This window comes from Sus scrofa, chromosome 12 (assembly GCF_054392235.1).
Source record: "Sus scrofa isolate SSC_HxYL_T2T_F1_AM1 chromosome 12, Sscrofa_HxYL_maternal_Yorkshire_Landrace_v2.0, whole genome shotgun sequence".
NCBI classification, from domain to species: Eukaryota; Metazoa; Chordata; class Mammalia; order Artiodactyla; family Suidae; genus Sus; species Sus scrofa.
Window position 1 is genome coordinate 16,341,854 of NC_139394.1, and position 26,528 is coordinate 16,368,381.

Below are 26,528 nucleotides of genomic sequence, written 5' to 3' on the forward strand. Positions count from 1 at the left end.
TGACAGTTCCGGGATTTCAACCCCAGTCTGTGCTCTTGTGAGTTGCTTTGGAGAGGTTGAGTTTGTGGTGCTCAGGGTCTTCTAGGGGAGAAAGATGTTAGGAGGTATTTCTTTCTTTCTTTCTTCTTTTTTATCTTAGGAGGTATTTATTTATTTGCTTTTTTTTTAGGGCTGCACTTGTGGCATATGGAGGTTCCCAGGCTAGAGGTCGAATCAGAGCTACAGCTGCTGGCCTATGCCACAGCCACAGCAACACAGGGTCCTAGCTATGTCTGAGACCTACACCACAGCTCAGGGCAATGGCAGATCCTTAACCCACTGAGCGAGGCCAGGGCTCAAACTGCAACCTCATGGTTCCTAGTTGGATTCGTTTCTGCTGAGCCACAATGAGAACGCCTCAGGAGGTACTTAGATAAACTAGTTGGAGGCTCAAGTGAGATCCTTAGCTTGTGACATAGATTTGGGAATTATCCTAGTGTTGGTGGCACAAAGTGGACCAGCTTGTTCATCCTGTTAGCATGGGGCCCAGGCCTGTGGGCTTTCCTAGAACTCATGACGTACCTTGAAGCCACCTGAGCCAGCCTCCTCCCTCAGGGAATTGGGCAGCTTTGCTCTCTTGCTGGTTTTCACTCTCTACTCTTTCTCATGTTTTCCTGGCTCTTGAGAAATATTTAGGGGCACCATCTGTCCCCAGGCCCTGGGCTGCCAGCCTGGGCTTCCATCTCCAGCCCCACTATTCCTTGCTGGATTGGATGCCAGAATTTGACCTTCCTCACTTTGATGCCTGATATTCCTAGGGACATAGCACCTGGGTGACATTCTATGTATGCACCTACCTGGTAAATATTTATTGGCAAAAAAATGATGTGGGCGTGGCCAAAGTATATACATATTTACCAATAATGTGCCAGACAGTTGTAGGTACTGAGGATACAACTATAAACAAAGTAGACAAAGTCTCTTGAAATCAAGGTGCTTATCGTCTAAAGGCAGGAGGCAGACAATAAACAAACAAGAATAGTTCCAGATGTCATAAAGAAGATACAGCCTCATAATGTGGGGTGAATGAGGGCCGAAGAGGAGTCAGGGGTGGTGGTGACACTAGTCAAGGGTGGTGGCCAAAAAGGAGTCTCAGAGGGGCTGCGCTTCTTTGGAGCTGAAAAGGCAGCACCCATGAGAAGGTGGCATGGGGTGCATACAAGGTCCTTCATCAGGAGCAGTGAGTCATGAGGGATCCAGGCTTGGCATGTCTTGAAGTCCCACTGGACTGAAGGGAGAGGGGGAGAGGAGCTTGGAAAGGCAGAAAGAGCCTAAGGGGGTAGGGGGTTCCACCCTGGGTGAGAAGGCCCAACCCAGAGCCACTAAGGACCAATTGAGGAGATAGAAAGGGAAAAATAAGTCAAATGACAATAACAATGAAGTCAAGAGAAGACCTCTCTTGGAGTTCCTGTTGTGGTTCAGTGGGTTAAGAATCCAACTAATATCCATGAGGGTGTGGGTTAGATCCTTGGCCTCATTCAGTGGGTTAAGGAACTGGCATTGCCACAGTTGTGGCATAGGTTGCAGATGCAGCTCAGATCCAGCATTGCTGTGGCTGTAGTGTAGGTCGGCAGTTGTGGCTCCTATTCGACTCCTAGCCTGGCAACTTCTACGTGCTGCTGGTGTGACCCTTTAAAAAACAAAACAAAACAAAACAAAACAAAAAAAACCTCTCTTTCCTGAGGAAGAGGGAAAAAGGAGGAAGAAGAAAGCAGCAGAACTGCCTACACAATTTGTGGGGCCACTGTTAAAAACTGTTGAGGATTTCAAGAAGGGGACAGCAGAGCATTGAACCCGGCGTGGGCCCTCTGGGTGCTCAGTGCAGTGCCACTCGACAGGACACAGCCCATGACACCAGCTGCAGCCCGGCAGAAGCCCTCAGGAACATAAGGCTCAGAATCCGGGTCTTCCCTTCGCCCCAGGCTGAGCCTTGCCTCGCAGGCAGGGCCCCCACACATAAGGTAAAGGCGGTGAATTAAAAATTTCTATTTTGATAAAGATGCTGCAAATTGTACAGTGTTGCAAAACCAGCACAATTTGTGTAGCTGATTTCATGGACTTTTGATAATTGTATTACATTTCCGACAGTTGCGTGTTCTTTCCCTCGGGAGGTTTGGGGTTGGGAGGGGCGGGTGTCTGTCTCCTCCTCACAGGCTATGGGGTTACCTCTGAGCAGGTGTGACGTGTTCTGGGCAGGCAGAGTTGGTTGGAGCCAAGAATGTTTAAACCCCTATATTATGCCAAATATCATTTATATCAAACCACCTCTTTTTAATCTTAGACCAATTACCTTACAATTAACACTAGTCGTCTGACCTTGGTAAACCATTTATTCTCCCTGAACTTCAGATTTCCTCATCTGTAAAAAGGGGATAATTATACTTCACGGGGGTGCTGTGAGGATTAAACATATGAAAAGCTTTTTAAAAGAGTATTAAGGTCTAAACAAATACTAGGTAGTGTTATTACAGATCTGCTCAGTGGTTGCCTCACTGGTGCAGATGGGTTTTATTTTATTTATTTTTTTCTTTTTAGGGCCACACGTGGCATATGTACGTTCCTAGGCTAGGGGTCCAATCGGAGCTCCAAGCAGCATCTATGACCTACACAACAGCTCATGGCAGCGCCAAATCCTTAACCCACTGAGCAGGGCCAAGGATTGAACCCGCATCCTCATGGATACTAGTGGGGTTTGTTACTTCTGAGCCATGATGGGAACTCCTCTGGTGGTTTTTTTTTTTTTTTTTTTTTTTGGTCTTTTTAGGGCCACCCTGGCAGCACATGGATGTTCCCGGACTAGGGGTCCAATTGGAGATGTTGCTGCAAGACCATGCCAAAGCACGGCAAGGCCGGATCCCTAACCCACTGAGTGAGGCCAGGGATCGAACCTGAGTCCTCATGGATGCTAGTCAGGCTAATTGCTGAGCTTAACTCCCTCTGGTATATTCTTAACAATCAACTTCTGATTTTCAGTTTCTCCACTTGGATGCTGGTCAGGTTAATTGCTGAGCTTAACTCCCTCTGGTGTATTCTTAACAATCAACTTCTGACTTTCAGTTTCTCCAGCAGCTTGCTTTCCTGAGGAGATCCCCTTAACTTCTCAGTTATATCTCAGATCACAGGTCAATAATCCTGGTTTATATTCCAGATTCTTCTGAGTTGGACTGGCTCCATAACTTTAATAGTCCCTAAATAAACTGAGAAGACTCCAGCTTCTAGACCTGAGGGTCTGAAAGAGACAAGTAATCGTTCTTACTCAGTTCTTAGTGTTCTTGGGTAATCCTCTTATTGAAACGTGCTAAGGGAGGATACATTTATTACCAGAATGAGCAGTGGCCCCATGAGCTTCTACTTGTGATACAGTGTTGCCCACGCTGTGGGCAGGGAGCCTTGGAGTCTATCATGATACTGAGGTCTCTGCAGTGGCTGTTCCTTCTGCCTTGAAGGCTGTCCCCCGACATCCTATGAAGTATGTCACTTCCTCCGGGAGGCCTGCTCTGCCTACCCCATATGAGGGCCCCTTCCCCTGCTCCCCGCCACCTCTCTATCCTCCCTCCCCTGCTTGATTTGTCCTGCACGTGTCCACCTGATTCATGTTTTATGGGTTTATTGTTGGAGGTGCCCATCCAAACATGACCTCTGAGAAAGCTGTGATTCTGCTCTGTTCACTGCAGTGTTTCCAGGCCTGGGGCTCAGAACCTTTGACCAGCAATGGGATCCAAGTAGAATTTATAACATTCGTTTGTTTTCACTGTATTTATGTATGTATTTTTTAGAAATACCTTTGTTTGTGACAAATGATATTTATTTTACACTTATCACAGTGATATAAAATTTCTTTTATAAGTAATTTAAAAAATCAAATGAGGAGTTCCTGTGGTGGCGCAGTTGTTAACGAATCCGACTAGGAACCATGAGGTTGAGGGTTCGATCCCTGCCCTTGCTCAGTGGGTCGACGATCCGGTGTTGCCGTGAGGTGTGGTGTAGGTTGCAGACGTGGCTCGGATCCAGCGTTGCTGTGGCTCTGGTGTAGGCTGGCGGCTACAGCTCCGAATGGACCCCTAGCCTGGGAACCTCCATATGCCGTGGATGCAGCACTAGAAAAGGCAAAAAAAAAAAAAAAAAAAAAAAAAAAAAAAAAAAAAAAAAAAATCAAATGAATATTGGTGGTGCCCAGATGTGACAAAACAGTGCTCTGTGGATGCTTTTTGGAGGACCCTGATTGGTCTGTAAACCCATTTGGGCAAGTGCTTTCTCCTAAATGTGTGTGTGCCTGCACACACATATACACACTCACATGGAGACACACATATTGCAGATACCAAGTCTGAGGAGCTGGGTTTTGGTCACCTAACCATAACCTACAAGTGGACTAAGAAGCAGGGCAGGTCCTTGGACAGACTGGGAAGTGCTGGGGAGGACACACTTCCCAGGGCTCCTCTGAGGACCCTCTACATTTCTGCCTGGGGGTCCATGAGACACTGTGTCCTCTTTCTTCTGTTTTCTCATCTGAGCCAGATTGTGCTGCTGCTACTTGCAACCAGAGCCCTGTACACTACAGTCTTCCGAAGCTGAATACAAACCCCGTGTCCATGCATGTCTGGGGATTGGGGTGGGATGGGGTCGGGGAGGGACGGGCAGGAAGAAGCTATTTAGTCATTCAGTCCTCATGTATTGTGGGCCAGGTGCTTGCTACTCAGCCAAGTGCTGAGAATACAAAGTTCCTCTGAGGAATTCATCATTTAGTGAGTGTCAGCCTTAATCACCCCATCATGTTGAGTAATGGGAAGCAAGGCTGAGGAGGGCGTGGGGGGCTCACCTGCGGCACATTCTCCAGTCCTGTTTCTGTTCTTGGAGGTGTCTCTCTAGTATGTTATTGCTTTTTTTTTTTGGGTCTTTTTGTCTTTTAGGGCTGCATCTGTGGCATATGGAGGTTCCCAGACTAGGAATCCAATCGGAGCTGGCCTACACCTCAGCCACAGCAACACTGGATCTGAGCCACATCTGCGACCTGCACCACAGCTCATGGCAATGCCAGATCCTTAACCCACTGAGCAAAGCCAGGGATCAAACCCACGTCCTCATGGATGCTAGTCGGGTTCGCTAACCACTGAACCATGATGGGAACTCCTAACATGTTATTGCTGATAAAGGTTTAAAGTATGGCTCCTTCTGAAAATATTTTACGTTTTTTTTCTTTTTCCCTTTTAGGGACACACTTGTGGCATATGAAAGTTCCTGGGCCAGGGGTCAAACTGGAGTTTCAGCTGTGGCTTACTCCACAGTCATGGCAAGACCAGACCTGAGCTGCGTCTGCGACCTACACCACAGCTCATGGCACAGCTCACAGCAATGCTGGATCCCTAACCCAGTGAATGAGGCCAGGGATTGAACATGCATCCTCACAGAAACATTGGGTCTTTAATGTGCTGAGCCACAAAGCGAACTCTAGAATATTTTATCTATCTATCTATCTATCTATCTATCTATCTATCTATCTATCTATCTATCTATCTGTCTTTTTGTCTAGAATATTTTACGTTTTAATGGAGAAATCCAAACTCAGAGAAAGGAAGGGGGAATGAATGAGTGAACACAATTTGGGGCTTACCTCAGGGTGAAGATGCAGTTTGAGGCTTTGGTCAAGGCTACTGGCTACTGTCTCAGGGCCCCCCAGTGGAGCACGGAATCTGACTGTGGCTGTTTGTCCTATAACTTGCTCACGTAGTGCATTCCACTGACTATAGTCAAGAGACAATCAATGTCCAAACTTGAACCTGGAAATTCATTGGAATAAAGTGGCCGTAACACACCATTTCAGTGCTTTTAGTTGCAAAACTCACCACCCACACTCCTCCCACCTCTCAACTAAGGTCCCAAATCAACCTGCACGCCAAATTAAGAAGCATATAAAAATGTGCAACGCATCGATGCAGCCCGGCTCTGAAAATAGCAGCTGCAGCCACAGACCAAAGAACAGGCCTTTGTGAACAGAGTGAAAGAAGCTGTTTGTCCTGAGCTCATCTTTTAAGCCACAGATAGAACTCCCAAGCACAATTACTGAAGTAACATCTTTAATCAAAGATAGGAATCCTTGGAGGAAAGTAGGATGTCTTAGTACATTAGATTTTCTTTTTCCTACTGTTTCCAAGGCCCTAATTTCCTAGCCAGAGCTCAAGAGAGTATGGATTCACCTGAAGGCAGGTAGAGGACTCACTTCAAAGCATAGGTTTGACCCACCATTAGCAGAGGTCAGGTTCAAGACGAAGCACACAAAATCAGGAGATGGATCACTTCTGAAGTGAAAGAACCCGTGCTCTCCTGGTGTCAGTGATAACACCCTGACTGCAGGGACACGGCTGCTCTCCAGCAGTTCCAATGCACCTGTCTCAAATTAAACTGTCGCTCGTTTTTCAAACACTGTTGATCTCCTCAGCCAGATTAACACCACCTAGGGAGATCAGTTTCAGAAACACTTCTCTATTAGACTCAAATCTAAACCATACAATTTCCTGAACAGTTTTACATGTGGAGCTACTTCCCAGCCAACACAGCACTTTTCTTGCTTTAAGAATATCAAGAGATACCATTTGGATTCAGACTGATAGTCTGGGCAGTTTTTCTTAGTGGCACCGAGGTTATTCTTTAATCTACTTTGACCACGTTTAGTTCTCCGCTGCCCATTATTAGTGATTCCAAGGCTGAAAAATTATGCAAAGTCCTTTACAGAGTTCAAGTTAGCCTGACAGACAAAAAGTCAAAGAGAGCTTAGCAGGTGGCAGAGAGATAAAGGGAGGTGGTGGTGGAGGGTGCTCAACTTTTATACTTGAGCCCCAAATACAAGGCAGGTGCTGAGAAGATGGAATAAAGATTGTCCTTATTGCTTTGAAATACTTCAGATGATGGAACATAATGTGAGAAAAAAGAATGTATACATGTATGTGTAACTGGGTCACCTTGCTGTACAGTAGAAAATTGACAGAACACTGTAAATCAGCTATAATGGAAAAAATAAAAACCATTATATTAAAAAAAATGCAGGAGTTGCCGTCATAGCGCAGTGGTTAACAAATTCGACTAGTAACCATGAGGTTGCGGGTTCGGTCCCTGCCCTTGCTCAGTGGGTTAACGATTCGGCGTTGCCGTGAGCTGTGGTGTAGGTTGCAGACGCGGCTCGGATCCCGCGTTGCTGTGGCTCTGGCGTAGGCCAGTGGCTGCAGCTCCGATTCGACCCCTAGCCTGGGAACCTCCATATGCCGCAGGAGCGGCCCAAAGAAATAGCAAAAAAGACCAAAAAAAATAAAAAAATAAAAAAAACGCAGTCATACAGTAAAAAAACAAAACAAAAACAGTAACAAAAAAAAACCCCTTAAGAGATGTCAAAGGAAGCCCATGATCAGATGTACTAATTTAAGTGTTCCCAAACTATAATTCTTCACTTACGAGGAAAGCTATCTTTATTGGAGTGTGCAGACCACATGATATAAAAGCTTCTTGGTGACTAGTTGAAATTTTTATAGAAACCCCACCAATTTTCTAGCACTTTTCCATGTTCTTTGGCTTTTGCCAACCCCGATGTAAAAACTTCTCTAAGTGGTACTTGCTCATCTTTAGTTTTTCCATTTCACTTTTTTTTTTTTTTGTCTTTTGTCTTTTAGGGGTCGCACCTGTGGCCTATGGAGGTTCCCAAGCTAGGGGACTAATCAGAGCTGTTGCTGCTGGCTTGCACCACAGCTCATTGCAACGCTGAATCCTTAACCCACTGAGCAAGACCTGGGATCGAACCTGTGTCCTCATGGATACTACTTGGTTTGTTACTGATGAGCCACAATGGGAACTCACCATTTCACTCTTAATTGGAGACAATTCCTCAATCGCAGGATCAGCCACCACCAGCCTGCAGCGAGCAGTGTTGACGCCAGCACTGTGGCAGATCACGTCCTCCACAGGGAGTCCCATCAATGCTGTCATTGCCCACTGGATGGCAACCACATTGGAGATGGCCCCTCAGCTGGCCGGGCTGTACGTGACCTCCAAGGTGAAGCCTGTCACAGCCTTGCGGGACTACTGCAAAGGTCTTTAATGGATCATTTAATATATCTAGTCTTCATTTCAAAAGACAAATGAAATACATTCCACTGACTCAGCCTTTTTGTTTTAAATAAACTTATTACAATGGAAAAAATGGGTTTTTCCTTCCCCCTTCCTTTCCACTTTTTAAAACTCATCAGGTGAAGCCAAGCAATGTAGGTGTTAGTGCAGGGGCAGAGGACTGGTGGTGGCTCTGTGGGGTGCTCAATCCAGGGAAGGGTGAGAAGGGTGGCTGGTGAGGGAATGGCAGAAACAGCGCCTTGGAGAGGGTGTCAGAGCCCAAGAGAGCAGAGAAGGCATCCATTTATGGTGACAAAAGAACAGTTACCTGTGAGGGGATTGGCCTAGTATGCTGCGGATTATGGGAGTCTGATATTGTTGGAAAAGAGAACACGCACAGATAAAGAAAAAAACTAGGAGTTCCCTGGTGGCCTAGGGGTTAGGGACCCAACATTGCCACTGCTGTGGTTGGGCTTGATCCCTGGCCTGAGAACTTCTGTGTGCCATCGGTGTGGCCAAAAAAGAAAAATAAAAAACCTAGAGTAAATCCTGCAGTGTTGGACTGGAATCAAAGGTATTTGTCTGAACTGATGGTTTTCAACATATACTTAAGTACAGAAATACAGATGCAAGTATGTATACATATAACCTTGAGCTCTATCCATTGAGAGGGCCTGGGAACAAGAAATACCACAATAGCAAAGAGCATCCTTAGTTTGGTTTCTAAATACCTTTCTTTACTAAAAGAAACTAAAGTCCTTGGGGAAAATGGCTGGTTCGGACTGGGGCAAAGTACACGATGAGCCTGGAATAACTGGTACTTAAGGTGTTGGAATATTTCATTTGTCGTCTGAAATGAAGGTCAGATAGATTTAAATGATCCACTAAAGACCTTCCCTTGGCATCTCTGAAGCATTCGTAACTGGAAGAGTTTTTATTCCATAGTCCCAGCACCTGCCTTGTGCTTTGGGGTTAGGTACAAAAGCTGAGCCTTGGAGTTCCTGTTGTGGCTCAGTGGTAACGAACCCAACTAATATGCATGAGGATGTGGGTCCGATCCCAGGCCTCCTCTCTGTTTCTGCCGACCCACAAAGAGAACTCCAAGGACACAATATTCTGATGCTTTTTTTTTTTTTTTGAGATAAGAAAACATCCAAAGACAGGTAGCTCTTCCCAACCTGCTTCCCTGATGATCACTGAATTATATATATTTTTCACATTTTATGGCCGCATCTGCAGCATATGAAAGTTCCCAGGCTAGGGGTCTAATCAGAGCTACAGTACCTGGCCTATGCCACAGCAACGCCAGATCCAAGCTGAGTCTGTGACCTATACCACAGCTCACGGCAATGCTGGATCCTTAACCTACCGAGCAAGGCCAGAGATCGAACTCGCAACCTCATGGTTCCTAGTCAGATTCGTACCCGCTGCGCCATGACGGGAACTCCTGAATCCCCAAATAATTTAATGCAATTCAATCATTCACTTTATCATATATAATACTTCCAAATGTAAATAAATTCTTGACACCCATGAATAACATTTCAATTATTAAGATAAGTTACAAACAGCAAGAAAGGTTTTGAGATCTCCAAGTAAGAAAAAAACTCGAGAAAAGTACATATCACAGGGCTTCACAGATATGAAGCAAAATGCTAAGAATCTTGATAAAAAATAATTTTTCCCAGGTTCAAGTCTGTTTGCATCCTTGAATAGTTCAATATCAACAAGACACCATTCTTTTAAAAAAGCCTCAATGAGCTCGCATATCAGGAGCAGATGCCTCTCAGCCAGTGTTGGACAGAATAGGCTTGCGATATTTGCACTGAATCCAAACTCGGTACATGGTCAGTTGTTTCCCTCGATTCACTTGTAACCGGCGATCCACCAAGTTCTGAACCTTTTCCAGTCCAGCAGTAGTGAAAAGTGTGTCCAGTTCATCTAGTTTGGAAAAGAGACGTTTATAAATTTTTCCCTGAAGAAAAAGCACTGTGCCTACCACCTCCCATGTTAAACAGGGCTCTGTGAGACAGCTATCCTTAATTACAGATTTTAAATGGCTTGGGCAATACTGTTTAGTCATAAATGCAGCAGTGGCTTAATAACAGCAAGTTCACGTTTAGGTAGGAGAAGGCAAACCATGTGTGAAAGGCAGTCTGGAACTTAAAAGTCAGCTGATGGGAGAGATTTTCTAGGGTTCTATGTACACCTTACAATTATATGCAAAAATCGATATAGATGTAATGTCAAAACCGTTTTATTTTTATTTATTTTTAGGGGAGAGGATCCATCACTATGACCTGACAAAGGGCCCAGGAATGGGGGTATTCCTAAGGCACTGGGGAAAAAGGAAACTGGTGGCAGGATAAGCAGCAGAGGAAAGAGGAAACTGCAGGATAAACAGCAGAGGAAAGCAGTTCTGGGTTACAGCTGGAGCCCAGAGAGCAATGAGTTCGCCCTAACATGGGTTGCATCTAAGGTACAACTCAGCTTAGAGGCTGAAACTGCTGCAGTGGAGTCTTGCAAAATGGGCAGATTTCCTGTTTTGAACAGTGATAGATAGCAAGAAAGAGCAGCCAGCAGAAGAGCAAAGTGAGGACCAAAGGCTCAGACAAACTGAGGATAACTGGAGAACAGAGGGTGGTTCAAGTTGGCTGAAGGGAGGGGCTGAGAGGTGAGGTGGGGTAGGGAGGAGGCTGTAAAAGGTAGGAGGGGCCAGCGATTTCACTTCTGAAGGCACACTGGGGAACATTTAATCTGGTTCTTTGGGGGTTGTAAGTAGAAAAAATGATGCTTTCATACCTTGTGTGAAGAAGTAAACTCTGGTGCCATCACCTCTCACATAGAAATTTTCCGACAGACACTGACCTGCAGAATGATGTGGTAAAGACCAGAGAAACTTAAAAGCACTTTGAATTTCATTGCCAATCAAATGTGTATCAAGATATCAGTTTCTTGGGGGAGTTCCCATTGTGGCTCAACAGGTTATGAACTTGACTAGTGTCCATGAGGATGTGGGTTGGATTCCTGACCTCACTCAGTGGGTTGAGGATCCAGCACTGCTGTGAGCTGCGGTGTAGGTTGTGGCTGCAGCTTGGATCCTTTGTGGCTGTGGTGTAGGCCAGCAGCTGCAGCTCCAACTTGAACTATAGCCTGGGAACTTCCAAATGCTGCAGGTGCAGCCCTAAAAAGAAAAAAAAAGAAAAAAAAAAAATTCCTTTTCTTGGTTACATTGCAGGAATCTACAATTTCTTTCCTACAAAGGAATGGTGCTACAGTGCTTTGCAGAAGAGCAGCCCAAGATGAACAATGAAACCTCAGCATCAGCTAATAATGTAAGTGATTCTAAGCCCCCAGCTCTACAGTTCTGCTTCATGATGAAAATAGCTTGTTTCCCCTCCACCCTAATTAAACAAACAGCATATAAAAACAAAAACAATCTTCTAAACGGTTGTCTGTCCCTTTTATTTCATTTTTATTTTTTGGTCTTTTTGCCATTTCTTGGGCTGCTCCTGCGGTATATGGAGATTCCCAGGCTAGGGGTCGAATTGAAGCTGTAGCCGCTGGCCTACGCCAGAGCCACTGTAACGCGGGATCCAAGCTGCGTCTGCAACCTACACCACAGCTCACGGCAACGCCAGATCCTTAACCCACTGAGCAAGGCCAGGGACGGAACCCGCAACCTCATGGTTCCTAGTTGGATTCGTTAACCACTGCGCCACGACGGGAACTCCGTCTGTCCCCTTTAAAAACAAATCAAGGAATATAGCTAAGTTTAAGGAAGCTTACTGTTCCTGTTTCAATGACCCTTTTGGCATGTCTTTCCACGTGTCCACATGCATATTCATAAATATGATCACAACATACTGTTTATATCGTGGGCACACTTCCCCTTCTGCTGCTAAGCCTCCTGACCCTGTCAATTTAACAACCTGATGTGTAATACTTCTATACCTTTCGAATGTCAAAATAATCTCCCTTTCACCTTCAGGTACTATTATTTACTGGATTAAGTTTAAGATACTCATCTGCACTGCTTTTCTCACTTGGTAATACAGAATGGAAAACCCCTCCAAGACCAGTTGTATGGGGTCTACCTCATGTGATATGTACAACATTCTCCTGTCCAGAGGCAATTACTTAGTTTTCAAGATTTTGCTTGTTATGCACATCTTATGTGCTGGTTCTTTTTTTTTTTTTTTTGTCTTTCTGCCTTTTCTAGGGCTGCTCCTGCGGTATATGGAGGTTCCCAGGCTAGGGGTCAAATTGGAGCTGTAGCCACCGGCCTACGCCAGAGCCACAGCAACGTGGGATCCAAGCCGCATCTGCAACCTACACCTCAGCTCATGGCAATGCCCGATCCTTAACCTACTGAGCAAGGCCAGGGATCGAACCTACAACCTCATGGTTCCTAGTCAGATTCGTTAACCACTGTGCCACCAGGGGAACTCCCATATGTGCTGGTTCTTGAGTAATTCCCAAAAGGAGGGCTGTTGGATTGAATAGATACCACCAGGGTGCTTTAAAAAAAGTCCTAACAATTCCTTTTTCTAGCAATAATGGAGGAGCAGGAGTTCCCGTCGCGGCTCAGTGGTTAATGAATCTGACTAGGAACCATGAGGTTGTGGGTTCGATCCCTGGTCTCGCTCAGGGGGTTAAGGATCCGGTGTTGCTGTGAGCCAGGGATTGAACCCGCAACCTCATGGTTCCTAGTCAGATTTGTTTCCACTGAACCACAATGGTAACTTGTCTTTTAACTTTTTAATGGAGTCTTTTGCCATAACACACTTAAAACAAACAAAAAAAGAAAAAACACCTATTTAATCAAGTGCCTTTTTTCTAAAAAACTTCCCTAATACCTACATTATATAAATCTTTAAATATATACCACCTTATCATGCATTAAATGGCTTTATGTATGGAACTATATAATTCTAGAGTCTCTATTTTGTTTCAATAATTTGTATAACTATTCTGATGGCAAAGCCACTATTTCATTTTGTTCTTCTTGGGAGGGGGGAGGCACACCTGTGGCATATATAAGTTCCTGGGCCAGGGACTGAATCTGAGCTGTAGCTGTGACCATTGCTCTAACTGTAGAAATGCTGGATCCTTAGCCTACTGCGCCAGGCTGGGAATGAACCCACACCACCACAGAGACAATAGTGGATCCTTAACATGCTGTTCCACAGTGGGAACTCCATCACTGTTTTGATTATAGTGGGAAAATACCTTTTTTGAACCGAAGCTGAGCCATGTCATATCGGCCATAATCTCGCAGAAGCATCATCCCTCCAGGCTTCAGAAGCCTACTCAGCCTGTCGATAGCTTTCTGCATCCTGTGGGGCAGCAGGGAATAAGGATCAGTCTCCTTAAGAACCAGGTCCCTTTTTCCTGTAGCATATTCCAGAAGGCCAGTGGACTAATCCTGATATAACAACCCTAAAAGCTTAGTTCATCTGCTCTTATTTCAGTTATAACCTGAGCATGTGTCAAAACCTCTGATATGCCTACTGCTGCCTGCTCATAACTGTGGCTTCGATCCACTGCCTTAGTAATGAAGAGGCCTGCTTCTTCAGTAGGGTCCACAGTGGGGGAACTTATATGCTCTCTGTCTGGCTCACTTTTCACTCCTCGTGGGGAAGCCATCCCTGACCTCGGCTCTCATGGATCTCTCCGTGGATCTCATGGATCTCTCCTGACCACCCAGTGTGGGGACTGCTGGTGGATCTACCTGCCTGCCCCACTAGGCCCAAGTTCTTTGAATGCAGACAGTATCTTTCCACCTGTTAAATAAAGACTGAACCTCAAGAACTTACAATTTATCTCAGATCCACCTCCTAGAGTAATGACAATAAAAACAAAAATAAACAAATGGAACCTAATTAAACTTAATAGTTTCTGCACAGCAAAGACCTAAACAAAATGAAAAGACAACCCACAGAATGGAGAAAATATTTGCAAATGAAGTGACAAGGGATTAATCTCCAAAATTTGTAAACACCTCCTGCAGCTCAATGCCAAAAATCATCAAACAACCCCATCAAAAAACAGGCAAAAAAAAAAAAAAAAAAAAAAAAAAAAAAAAAAAAAAAAAAAGTGGAGTTCCTGTCGTGGCGCAGTGGTTAACAAATCCGACTAGGAACCATGAGGTTGCGGGTTCAGTCCCTGCCCTCACTCAGTGGGTTAAGGATCTGGCGTTGCCGTGAGCTGTGGTGTAGGTTGCAGATGAGGCTCGGATCCCGCGTTGCTGTGGCTCCGGCATAGGCCGGCGGCTACAGCTCTGATTAGACCCCTAGCCTGGGAACTCCATATGCTGTGGGAGTGGCTCAAGAAAAGGCAAAAAGACAAAAAAAAAAAAAAACAAAAAAAAAACAGGCAGAAGATCTAAACAGACAATTCTCCAAAGACATACGGATGGCCAAAAAACACATGAAAAAATGTTCGACATCACTGATTATTAGAGAAATGCAAATCAAGGAGTTCCCGTCATGGCTCAGGGGTTAACAAATCCGACTAGGAACCACGAAGTTGTGGGTTCGAACCCTGGCCTTGCTCAGTGGGTTAAGGATCTGGCGTTGCCATGAGCTGTGGTGTAGGTCGCAAACGCAGCTCTGATCCTGCATTGCTGTGGCTCTGGTGTAGGCCGGCAGCTACAGCTCTGATTAGACTCCTAGCCTGGGAATCTCCATATGCCCCGGGAGCGGTCCTAGAAAAGACAAAAAAAGAGAAAAAGAAATGCAAATCAAAACTACCATGAGGTACCACCCTATTTCACCAGCCAGAACGGCCATCATCAAACAATAAATGATGGAGAGGGTGTGCAGAAAAGGAAACCCATTGTGCTGTTGGTGGGAATGTAAAGTGGTGCAACCACTGTGGAAAACAGTATGGAGACTCCTCAAAAAGCAAAAAATAGAATTACCATTTGATCCGGCAATCCCACTCCTGGGCATCTATTCAGAGAGAAAACCATGACTCAAAAAGATACATGCGCCCCAATGTTCACTGCAGCACTATATACAATAGCCAAGACATGGAAACAACCTAAATGTCCAGCAGCAGAGAGTGGATCAAGAAGATGTGGTACATATACATAATGGAATGTTATTCAACAATAAAAGAAAGAAATAACAGCATTTGCAGCAACATGGATGGACCTAGAAATTATGATGCTAAGTGAAGTCAGTCAGACAGTGAGATACCACTGTCATGTGCTAACATTTAGATATGGAATCTAAACAAAGGATACTGGAGTCCCATGGTGGCGCAGCGGAAACGAATCTGACTAGGCTCAGATTTGGCGTTGCTGTGGCTCTGGTGTAGGCTGGCAGCCAAAGCTCTGATTAGACCCCTAGCCTGGGAACCTCCATATGCCACGGGTGTGGCCCTCAAAAGACAAAAAAAAATAAATAAATAAAAGTAAAAAAAGGATACTAAAAAAATTAAAAAAAGATACAATGGGAGTTCCCATCGTGGCACAGAAGAAATGAATCTGACTAGGAACCATGAGGTTATGGGTTCGATCCCTGGCCTTGCTCAGTGGGTTAAGGACCCGGTGTTGCCATGAGCTGTGGTGAAGGTTGCAGACTCGGCTCGGATCCTGCGTTGCTATGGCTGTGGTGTAGGCCAGCAGCCGTAGCTCCGATTCGACCCCTAGCCTGGGAACATCCACATGCTGAGAGTGCGGCCCTAAAAAGCAAAAAAAAAAAAAAAAAAAAATCTGACTTAAAAAATAAATAAATAATGAACAAATAAAGGATGCAATGAACTTCTTTGCAGAACAGATACTGACTCATACACTTTGAAAAACTTATGGTTTCCAAAGGGGACCGGCTGGGAGGATGGGCTAGGGCGTTTGGGATGGAAATGATACAAAACTGGGTTGTGATGATCACTGTACAACTACAAATGTAATAAAATTCATTAAGTTAAAAAAATAAAATAAAATCTACAATATTTTAAAAAACCTTACGATTTACCTGGTGACACAGTCTATATGCAAATGAGTACTATGGGCAGAGTGCTTTACATTTCCGACTGAACCTCCCATATACAGTCTTAGTGCAAGGTTTCAGCTTTAATCACTGCAGAAGTATAAATACTTCAAACTTACAAAAACCATTTGAAAGCCTACTTAAATACTGAATAAGCAATTTTTAATTTTAATGTTTTGTTTCAGGCCATGTCAGTTTTAAAAAGCTTAAAGCGTGTAAACTCCCGCAATTCATGTTTAAAACCACGCCAGGCTGTTTGGTTTGTCCCGGATCTTTACTTCACATTCACAACATCCCTGTCAGGTCAGATAATGCAATATATCCTAGAGGAAATGTGGGCTAGATAAAGTCAGTTCCTGACCCCCACGACTGCCCAAATGATACTGCTTCCTTGAGACAGTATTTCATCTTCGTCAGGACGACCAGGCTACCTATGTCTAGGAGACTCAACTGATATCTTTTAGGGTAAACCAACTGACTTTCCTTTTATTTAATCTTGATTTTTTTTTTTTTTTTTTTTTGGTCTTTTTGCTATTTCTTTGGGCTGCTCCTGCAGCATATGGAGGTTCCCAACCTAGGGGTCGAATTGAAGCTGTAGCCCCTGGCCCATGCCAGAGCCACAGCAACGCGGGATCCGAGCCGCGTCTGCAACCTACACCCCACCTCACGGCAACGCCGGATCGTTAACCCACTGAGCAAGGGCAGGGACCGAACCCGCAACCTCATGGTTCCTAGTCAGATTCGTTAACCACTGCGCCACGACGGGAACTCCCTAATTTTGATTTTTATGGAATTCTTCTGTACTACAGTTTTCCAAGAACTTAAACATCAGAGAGCACTTTTTAAAGAGCCACTGTAAATTCTGTGCTATTAATAAACTTGGTTTATTTAAAGCATTTCAAAAGGCCAATAATGGGATGTTTTCTAACAGCCATGGCATCCACACTTCTAAGACACCACGCCACATGGTCACACCCACTAAGACAGCCCTCTTATTCTTTGGGGAAGTTAAACTATAATAATGAGACAAAAGAATCAACCACTGCAGTCAACAACAAGAGGGTTAGATGCTGAAACAGAAGTTGGACTTTATGACACATTCAGAAAAATGGTCGAGTGGCTCCCATCACCTTGGATAGATGGCTTCTTCCTGTCTATCAGAACATTAATAAAATCCTTTTTATTTAGGTTCCAACACTGATATCAAGGACCCTGACTAATGCTTGTTTTTTTTTGCTATGCTACTAGTTAAGGGACCTAAAACTTACTTGTCTGGAACAATTGCTGAGAGTACAAATATGAGGATGATGACATTAAGACTATCCTCTGGCACTGGGTAACTCTTATCTTCATCACAGAGATCATGAACAAAAGCAAAACACCGAGAAGGATCATATGCTGAATTTGTCTGCAGACAGATGGAAGAGAGGACGCAGGTTAGAAAATGTTCACATAGGAGTGCCCGTCATGGCGCAGTGGTTAATGAATCCGACTAGGAACCATGAGGTTGCAGGTTCGATCCCTGGCCTTGCTCAGTGGGTTAAGGATCCGGCGTTGCCGTGAGCTGTGGTGTAGGCCGAAGACTCGGCTCGGATCCCGCGTTGCTGTGGCCCTGGCGTAGGATGGCAGCTACAGCTATGATTCGACCCCTAGCCTGGGAACCTCCATGTGCCGCGGGAGCGGCCCAAGAAATGGCAAAAAGACAAAAAAAAAAAAAAAAAAAAAAAAAAGAAAGAAAATGTTCACATAGCCTCAAGAAATCTGTCTTGCTTTAAATGTAATTGCTGCTCCTTTCTACTAAAGGATATAGTTCTTGCCATTACAGCCAACATTATTATTATTATTGTTATTTTTTTAGCAGCTATACCCATGGCATAAAGAAGTTCCTAGGCCAGGTATTGAATCTACCTGCAGCTATGCTGGATCCTTTAACCCACTGGGCTGGGCTGGGGATGGAACCCACACCACTGCAGTGACCCAAGCCACTGCAGTTGGATTCTTAACCCACTGTGGGAACTTCATAATTGGTACTTTTAAAGTGGAACATTCCTGATTCCTTTTAGTTTGTATTCTGATGGAGAGTCAGAACTGAGGACCAGAAAATGATCTGGAAGGTAAGTGACCAAAAGGGCAAAGAGAAACCTTATAAGAAGAAAAACAAAACATACTGAAAAAAAAAAAAAATGATTTAAAACAACTCCCAAGGAGTTCCTGTCGTGGCACAGTGGAAACCAATCCGACTAGGAACCATGAGGTTGCAGGTTCGATCCCTGGCTTCGCTCAGTGGGTTAAGGATCCGGCGTTGCCATGAGCTGTGGTGCAGATCGCAGACGAGGCTCAGATATGATGTTGCTGTGGCTGTGGTGTACGCCAGCAGCTGTAGCTCTAACTGGACCCCTTAGCCTGGGAACCTCCATATGCCACAAATGTGGCCCTAAAAAGCAAAAAAAAAAAAAGAAAAAAAAAAAAAATTAAAAAATAAAAACAAAACATCTCCCAAGAGTTCCCACTGTGGTGCAGAGGAGATGAATTTGACTAGCATCCATGAGGATTCAGGTTTGATCCCTGGCTTCGCTCAATGGGTCAGCAAACCGGTGTTGCAGTGAGCTATGGTGTAGGCTGCAAACTCTGCTCTGATCCTGTAATGCTGTGGCTGTGGCGGAGGCCAGCAGCTGCACCTCTGATTGAACCCCTAGCCTGGGAACTTCCATATGGTGCAGGAAGCAGCCCTAAAAAGAAAAAAAAGAAGAAAAACAACCCCCCCCCCAACCAAAACTCCCACCTATAGTATATAACACAGACCACAGAATTCTTTGGGAAAATCTATTTCTCTAGATGTGGAATATTTAACTTACACCTTATTGCCATAAAATGAACTATGATAAGCCTCAGTATTCATCTGGTCTAGGTCCCCAGTTGGTTCAACTAAACTTTCTGGAGACTCTAGAATTAAGACAGTCATTTAGGTGAGGTTCTGGAAACACGTGAAGAGGGAAGATTTGTAAGGGACTAGGAGGGGCAAGTGTGTTGGGATCCTGTGCAAAACCAGGAAAAACCTAGTAGAGAAAGCTGGTCTGCAAAGGAAAAAAATAAAAGAAAAAGCAAATTCTGGGGAGGGAGGTGTTGTGATAGAAGGAGCGGGCAACACATCTCACTAGCCAGACAGTTTGCCTTAGACATCTCTTCAGGGCTGAGTTTTAGTCCTTGGCTATACTTACGCCCTTGAGTTCTATGACATTCCCTTCAATTAGCTGAGTTTGTCTAGATGATTCTGTAACCTGTAACTCCAAGAACTCTGAATGAAATAATCATCTCATTTCACGCCCCCCCCCCCACTTTTTAATTTTTGCTTTTTAGGGCAGCACCCATGGCATATAGAAGTTCCCAGGCTAGGGGTCAAATTGGAGTTGCTGCTGCTGACCTACACCACAGCTATAGCCACTTGGGATCCAAGTTGCATCTGCAACCTACACCACAGCTCATGGCAACGTTAGATCCTTAATGTACTGAGTGAGGCCAGGGATTGAACCCACCTCATGGATACTGGTCAGGTTTGTTATCACTGAGCCACAGTAGGAACTCCTCATTTCAATCCTTATAAAACATAAATTTGGGGAGGTCGAGAGACCTGTTCAAATTTCCACAGCAGGCGAACGGCAGATTCTATGTTCACACCTGACCTTCTCTACTCTAGGCTGTTTCAGGACATTTTTTATTTTCAGATCACAGAATAACAACAAAAATGCTAGAGTGTTTGCCCTTGACTTTTAAGAGACCTCTTTCCCTTCAGTCAGTGAAAATTACTGATAGGAACACTGCACTTACCTGGACCAGTTCTATAGCTGTGGAAGAAAAATCACAACAGTAAACAAAGAGTCTTGGGTCACTGAAATGGGCAGAAAAAACAACAGAACAATTAGATTACAAACTGGATTATGTCTGTTCTCTTTCCTGTGTAGTTGAGTTAAAATATCAAAGGCACCACATATTAACAATGTAACCAGTTTAAAACTCACTGACTTCCCTGATGGCAAAGTAACTTATAAATCAAACTAAGTAAAAACAATTCATAAATGGATAATGTAGACATGTAATCTATAACCCACAGTTCCCAATAACCACTGTTACCAGTTTAATGTGCTAAGAGTTTTGGGAAACAACCCTCTACTTTTTTCTTCTTTGCTATCATGCAGTTAAACTTTAAGAAAACTTACTTGTTAGTTTGTAGAATTGGAAAGACTGTGTTTCCCACACCACAACCAACCTGTAGACAAAATGAATTGTTAATTACAGAACTTTACAAAGAATTAATTCCCTGAAGGTGGATAAATTATCAACAACAGGAGTTCCTGTTGTGGTGCACCGGAAACGAATCCAATTAGGAACCATGAGGATGTGGGTTTGATCCCTGGCGTCGCTCAGTAGGTTAAGGATCCAGCGTTGCCTTGAGCTGTGGTGTAGGTCACAGACATGGCTCGGATCTGGTGTTGCTGTGGCTGTGGCTGTGGCTGGCGGCTGGCAGCTATAGCTCCGATTGGATCCCTAAGCTGGGAACCTCCATATGCTGTTGGGATGGCCTTTAAAAAAAAAAAAAAAAAAAAAAAAAAGACAATAGATAATCTTGCCTTAATTGTATGAGGGCAGGTACAGAGACCAGAGCTAAACAATACCCATAATATTCTCTGACTCTGACCTCAGGAACCCTTAAAAATGAGAGAATGGACTTTCATTAGTGGGTGAGAGATGGTCTGGAAAAGTGGATGGGTTGCTTTTACTTTTTGAGTTTTGGCAAATGGTCCTGTAGACAAAATACTTTTTTGGTTTGTTTTTCTGTTTTTTTTTTGGTCTTTTTAGGGCCACACCCACAGCACATGCAGGTTCCCAGGCTAGGGGGTCTAATCAGAGCTGTAGCTGCCGGTCTACGCCACAGCCACAGCAACTCGGGATCCAAGCCATGTCTGTGACCTACACCACAGCTCACGGCAACGCCCGATCCTTAACTCATTGACCAAGGCCAGAGATCAAACCCGCAACCTCATGGTTCCTAGTCGGATTTGTTAACCACTGAGCCAGGATGGGAACTCCCAAAATACTTTCTTACTGAACTCCACTGTATCATTATTGGGAAAATGTTTTTAATAGACTGGGTGGAAAAATTCATGAAAGGGAGACCATGACAACACTGTCCTATTATTACCACACAGTGCTGGGTGTGGTAATAATAAAAAGAGCAACCCTTAGCAAAGTGAGAATAGGTGGAACATATCTCAACAAAATAAAATCACTCATGACAAACCCACAGCCAATGCAATACTCAAAGGTGAAAAGTTGAAAGCCTTCCTGCTAAAATCTGGAACAAGTCAAGGATGCTCACTTTCACCACTTCTATTTGACATAGTGTTGGAAGTCCTAGGTACAGCAATCTGACAAGAAAAATACAAGGTATTCAAATTGAAAGGGAAAGGATAAAATTGTCATACACAGATGACATGATTATATACAGAAAGCCCTAAAGACTCCACATAAAAACTACTACAACTGAATAAATGAATTTGCAAGGTAGCAGGATACAAAATTAACATACTGAAATTTGGTTGCATTTCTTTACACTAACAATTAAATATCAGAAAGGGAGTATAAAATAAAAAATCCCTTTTAAAATCATATAAAAAGTAAATGTTTTAGGAATAAACCTGACCAAGAAGGTGAAAGAAGTATACATTGAGAATTACAAATCATTAATAAAGGAAACTGAATATGATTCAAAGAAATAACAAAGATATCCCATGTTTTTGGATTGGAAGAATTAATGTGGTTAAAATGACCATACCACTCACAGCAATTTACAGATTTAATGTGATCCCTATTAAATTATCCTTGACTTTTTTCTCAGAACTAGAACAAATAATCCTAAAATTTCTATGAAGCCAAGAAGTCAGAGTTGCTAAAGCAATTCTAAGGAAAAAGAACAAAGCAAGAGGCACAACCCTTCTACAGATAATACTACAAAGCTACATATAGTAATAAAACAGCATGGTATTGGCGCAAAAACAGATACATGGTTCGATGGAACAGAATAGAGAGCCCAGAACCAAACCCACACACCTCTAGTCAATTAGTCTTCAAAAAGGAGGCAAGAAGATACAATGGAAAAAAAAAGTCTCTTCGGCAAGTGCTGCTGGGAAAGCTGGACAGCTGCATGTAAATCAAGTAAGTTAAAACACACTCTTACACCACACACAAAACTAAACCTAAAATGGCTTAAAGACTTAAATGAAAGACATGACACCATAAAACTCCTAGAAGAGAACACAGGCAAAACATTCTCTGACACAAAATGTACCAATGTTTTCTTAGGTCAGTCTCCCAAAGCAATAGAAATAAAAGCAAAAATAAACAAATGGGACCTAATCAAACTTATAAATCTTTGCAAAGCAAAGGAAACCATAAACAAACAAACAAAAAAAGGACAACCTACAGAATGGGAGAAAATATTTGCAAATGATGTGACCCATAAAGGTTTAATTTCCAAAACATACAAACAGCTCACACAACTCAACAACAAAAAACCAAACAACCCAATCGAAAAATGGGCAGAAGATGTAAGTAGACATTAAAGATGAAAAGACAGCCAACAGGCACATGAAAAGATGCTCAACATTACTAATTATCAATGATGGGGAGTGGGGGGAGGGACAGATTAGGAGTCTGGGATTAGCAGATGCAAACTCATATATATAGAACAAGAGTAAACCTTGGGTAAACAACAAGGTCCTACTGTATAGCACAGGGAACTCTATTCAATGTCCCGTGGTAAAACATAACAGAAACGCATAGGAAAAAGAAAATACATTTTATATATATAAGTGAATCATTTTGCTCTATAGCAGAAATTAACACACTGTAAATCAATTACACTTCAATAAAAAAATAAAAAAACCCCAAACAGCGACCACTTACCAAGCTCTTACTGTGTGCCAGACACTATCCCCAGTCATTTTACATACATTATCTCAATTAACACCCTAATAACTATGAGGCAGAGTCCCATTCTGCTCGGAGAGGGTGAGGAACTAGTAATTGCAGGACTCAGCCCCTAAACCAATCAGCTATTGGTGGTGTATAGTCACTTTTGTGACTTTTCATTAGAGTGCCCTCCTTATACACACCTTTTCAGGCCTTTGCTACACCATCAAAACTGAGAAGATAAGAATCCTCCCATATCTGAGAAACAAGCACCGATCCAACAAAAACTCTTCATCTCATAACTATATTAGAAGTAACAGAAGTTGTCTAGTGACCTGAGACTGACTTTTCCAGATTAAGACGCTATAACTTTGGGTGCAATATAACATCCCCAGGCAGCACCTTAAGTGATCTACCTTTGTTGCCATGACCACGAGGTATCTGGTCTGCATCTAGGGCATTTCATTAGTTCAAAAACGGATTGCAGGCCAGCATAAGGGTCAAGCTAGTCAGCTTCATCAGTCAGAAGTTACTTTTGTGATCAGCCTCTTGGTCATCCTATATGCATAACTCACTCACTACGTAGAGTGCAGCCTCACCAACCCCACTACCAGGACAATAAAGGGAGGTTACCTCGAGTATTCGGTAGGTGGCTGAGGATCCAGGAAACTCAGCAGGACAGATTTCCAGGTGACTGAGTTTCTGAGTTACATTCTCCTCCACAGGAGTTGGCTGTGTTTTATGTCCAAGGCTGACTGAAGAACAATCCTGCTGTTCTATTTTTAAACCAGATCCATCCTCGCTGCTTTTACATTCAGGTACTTCACTCCTCTTTTTCTCTGAGAGCAATTCCTTCAAGTGATTTTGGTTTTGGATAGGTGCTAGCTCTGGGAATTCAGTAAAAAGCCAATGTCTATCCTTGAAAAACCCATTTTCATGAATTTTGTAGAAGTCGTTCCAATATTTGTTGGCATTGATCTCATAATCAACTGTAAATATTTAAGAAAAAATGTAAGGACCATCTCTCAATATTTTATTTGCATATACTATAAATCATTACCCCACTTCACCAATTTCATACTAAAAATTATACTCAAGTAGAGTCACAGTCTCAGAGATGAAGATCATTTAGTTCTCTACCTATCATATTTGTATTTGCTCTATATCCTGTCCTTCCAGGGAGTCCAATTTCTGCCAGGGGACTTACTACCCACCAATTCTCCTCCCACATCTTTAGATGGCTCTTAACTATTAGAAAATCCTAACATTAAGCAAAAAAACCTCTCTAATCACTTCTGGTCAAAAGGTCCTACTATTTCTCACGGTTATACAGGACAACTCTTTTGTATCTGAGGGCACTTATTTCCCTTCTAAATCCGTTTTAAGGAAGTCAAATGTCCCGGGTTCTTCAGTTATTCCCCACATGAAGTCAATGGTATGATACAGGTAGGTCTTCTTTCCATTATGTTCTGCTGCCTGTGGTTCTTTAGTGTGGAGTCCAGAAATGAATCCGCTACTACTAACAGATACTAAAAATGGAAACAGAAAAAGCTGACAAGAAGGAAAAAATACCTTCAGATGAGAAGAAATTTGATGATAGAGTACAGGAGAGACTAACATATGGAGTATTTAAAAGACAGTTCTTGGAAGTTCCCGTTGTGGCCCAGTGATAACAAACCCGATTAGTATGCATGAAGATGCGGGTTTGATCCTTGGCCTCACTCAGTAGGTTAAGAATCCAGGATTGCCATGAGCTGTGGTGGAGGCTGGCAGCTGCAGCTCCGATTCGACCCCTGGACAGGGAGCTTCCAAATGCTGCATGTGTGGCCCTAAAAAGAAAAAGGAAATAGCTCTTGTTTAAGATGACCGAGGCAGTCCTAGAGCTCAGATTTTGTTTTGTTTTTTTTAAATTATTATTTTGTTTGAGATAACAATGGTTTATAACTAGATTTCAGTTTTCCTTGCTCTTTGCTAATGCAGGGCCTTGACTAGTGTAGTAGGAAGAATAAAAACCTAAGAAAATGGATTTCAGTTCCACCACTACTACTAACTAACTGCTTACCTCTGGGCAAGGCACTTAATGTCCCGAGGTCCAAGTTTCTTTAACTGTGAAAAGAGGATATTGGACTATATGATTTTCAAAATCCCTTTCAACCTTGCTTTTAGTCTTTGTCAAACTAGGTAGGGTGAATATCTTGTAGCTGGAATTGTCTAATTATTGCTCAGAACTATTTCAGAGGGTACTACTCTTCCAATTTCTGGTCCTACCTTCCACTGACACTTAGGACAAGGTGCCAACCAGTCCTAGTTTTAGTATCTAGGGATATTTTGCATTGAAATCATCCACCTCTCCAGAAGCAGCCTCTTTTTCTTTGACCAAACTTATCTCCACTCTGCTTCATCCATCTTTCCTTGGCAGAAGCCCCTATATTCCCATAGCCATCATGCAAGGAAAAGACACATAATTCACCAGTCATTAGCCAACCCCCCCTTGCAAAACGATATTTAGAATGTGACCACTTGAATTTAGCTTTAATGGCAATATTTCCTCAAAGTATAAGGATGCAGAAAGTACATCCTCTAAGCAATCATGTGACTATATGGCTGCCATAGTTAGACATATTAATCTTCAGTTAAATCACTAAAAAATGCTATCAAAATACAGGTGCCTTCTTCCAAATAAAAAACCAAAACCAAAACTCCCTCTATGCCCCTAACAAGATTTAAGGCGCAGCCCTTTTTCTATCCTTGCCCATCCCCTCCTCCTCCCTTTCTACCCCTGAGTTCGGTACCAATCCAGTAACCAAGATTCCCGGCGGCCTCGGTTCTCTGGCCTCTCCGGAATAGCACGTCCAGCAGTACACTGATTGTCGATACCATTTAGGGCCCACTGGGCGCACCTTGCTTTTCCTGGCACACGCGCTGGCTACTGTTCTCCTGGACTTTCCTTTCCGCCGCGGCGGCCTGCTCTTCCGACCACTCCACATTGTCCCTGGGAAAATCAAACGGGCAGCTTAGGGGCCTCAGGTTCCCGCTGCTGGCAGGTGAGTCTCTGGCTCCGGAGCGCCTCTCCTGTGGGAGAAGAGCGCCTCGAGCAGGGAGTGGGACTCAAGGCTGGCCGTCAGGGGCTTCTCGGAATGATCCACGGCTCCGGGGCAGAAAGCGAGCCGCAGTTCGGGCGAGGGGCAGGGCGGTTACCAGGCATTGTGGTGGAAAACGCGAGCCGGGTCGCTCAGGAACCGGCTCCCAAACTGCTGCCTCTTCCCACCAACCGCAGTGTGAGAATCTTCTGGGTAGGAGCCGTCCATGATACCGGAGCCGGAAATCCCTATCTCTCCGTAACGCGAGAACTTCCTGCGGGCCACGCCTCCTTACGGAAGGCGCGGGGTCTGGGCGGGAAAAGACGGAGTTGGGGCGGGGCGGCCCCGCAGTCCC

General features: G+C 43.8%; 1 protein-coding gene and 1 long non-coding RNA gene across 4 annotated transcripts in view; one reads left to right on the top strand and one right to left on the bottom strand.

Annotated features, from left to right (window-relative positions):
• The window catches only part of LOC146398066 (uncharacterized), a 1,038,644-nt gene that overhangs the window by 710,923 nt on the left and 301,193 nt on the right, over nucleotides 1–26,528 (top strand). The window lies entirely within an intron of this gene.
• On the bottom strand, nucleotides 9,245–26,413 carry METTL2A (methyltransferase 2A, tRNA N3-cytidine). 3 transcript variants are annotated; one of them, XM_003131301.6, is made up of 9 exons: nucleotides 26,292–26,413; nucleotides 25,994–26,085; nucleotides 23,727–24,082; nucleotides 20,342–20,391; nucleotides 19,953–20,013; nucleotides 17,396–17,535; nucleotides 13,363–13,469; nucleotides 10,933–10,998; nucleotides 9,245–10,071 (listed from the first exon to the last, which is right to left on the bottom strand). In XM_003131301.6, exons 1-9 carry the CDS (start codon nucleotides 26,399–26,401, stop codon nucleotides 9,917–9,919), a joined length of 1,137 nt encoding a protein of 378 aa, XP_003131349.2. In that variant the 5' UTR covers nucleotides 26,402–26,413; the 3' UTR covers nucleotides 9,245–9,916. The 3 variants fall into 3 exon arrangements, 1 of the variants encoding a protein (XP_003131349.2); XR_014820991.1 differs by having other exon boundaries at nucleotides 9,612–10,071; nucleotides 20,342–20,577; nucleotides 21,272–24,082; XR_014820992.1 differs by having other exon boundaries at nucleotides 9,612–10,071; nucleotides 20,342–20,535; nucleotides 21,210–24,082.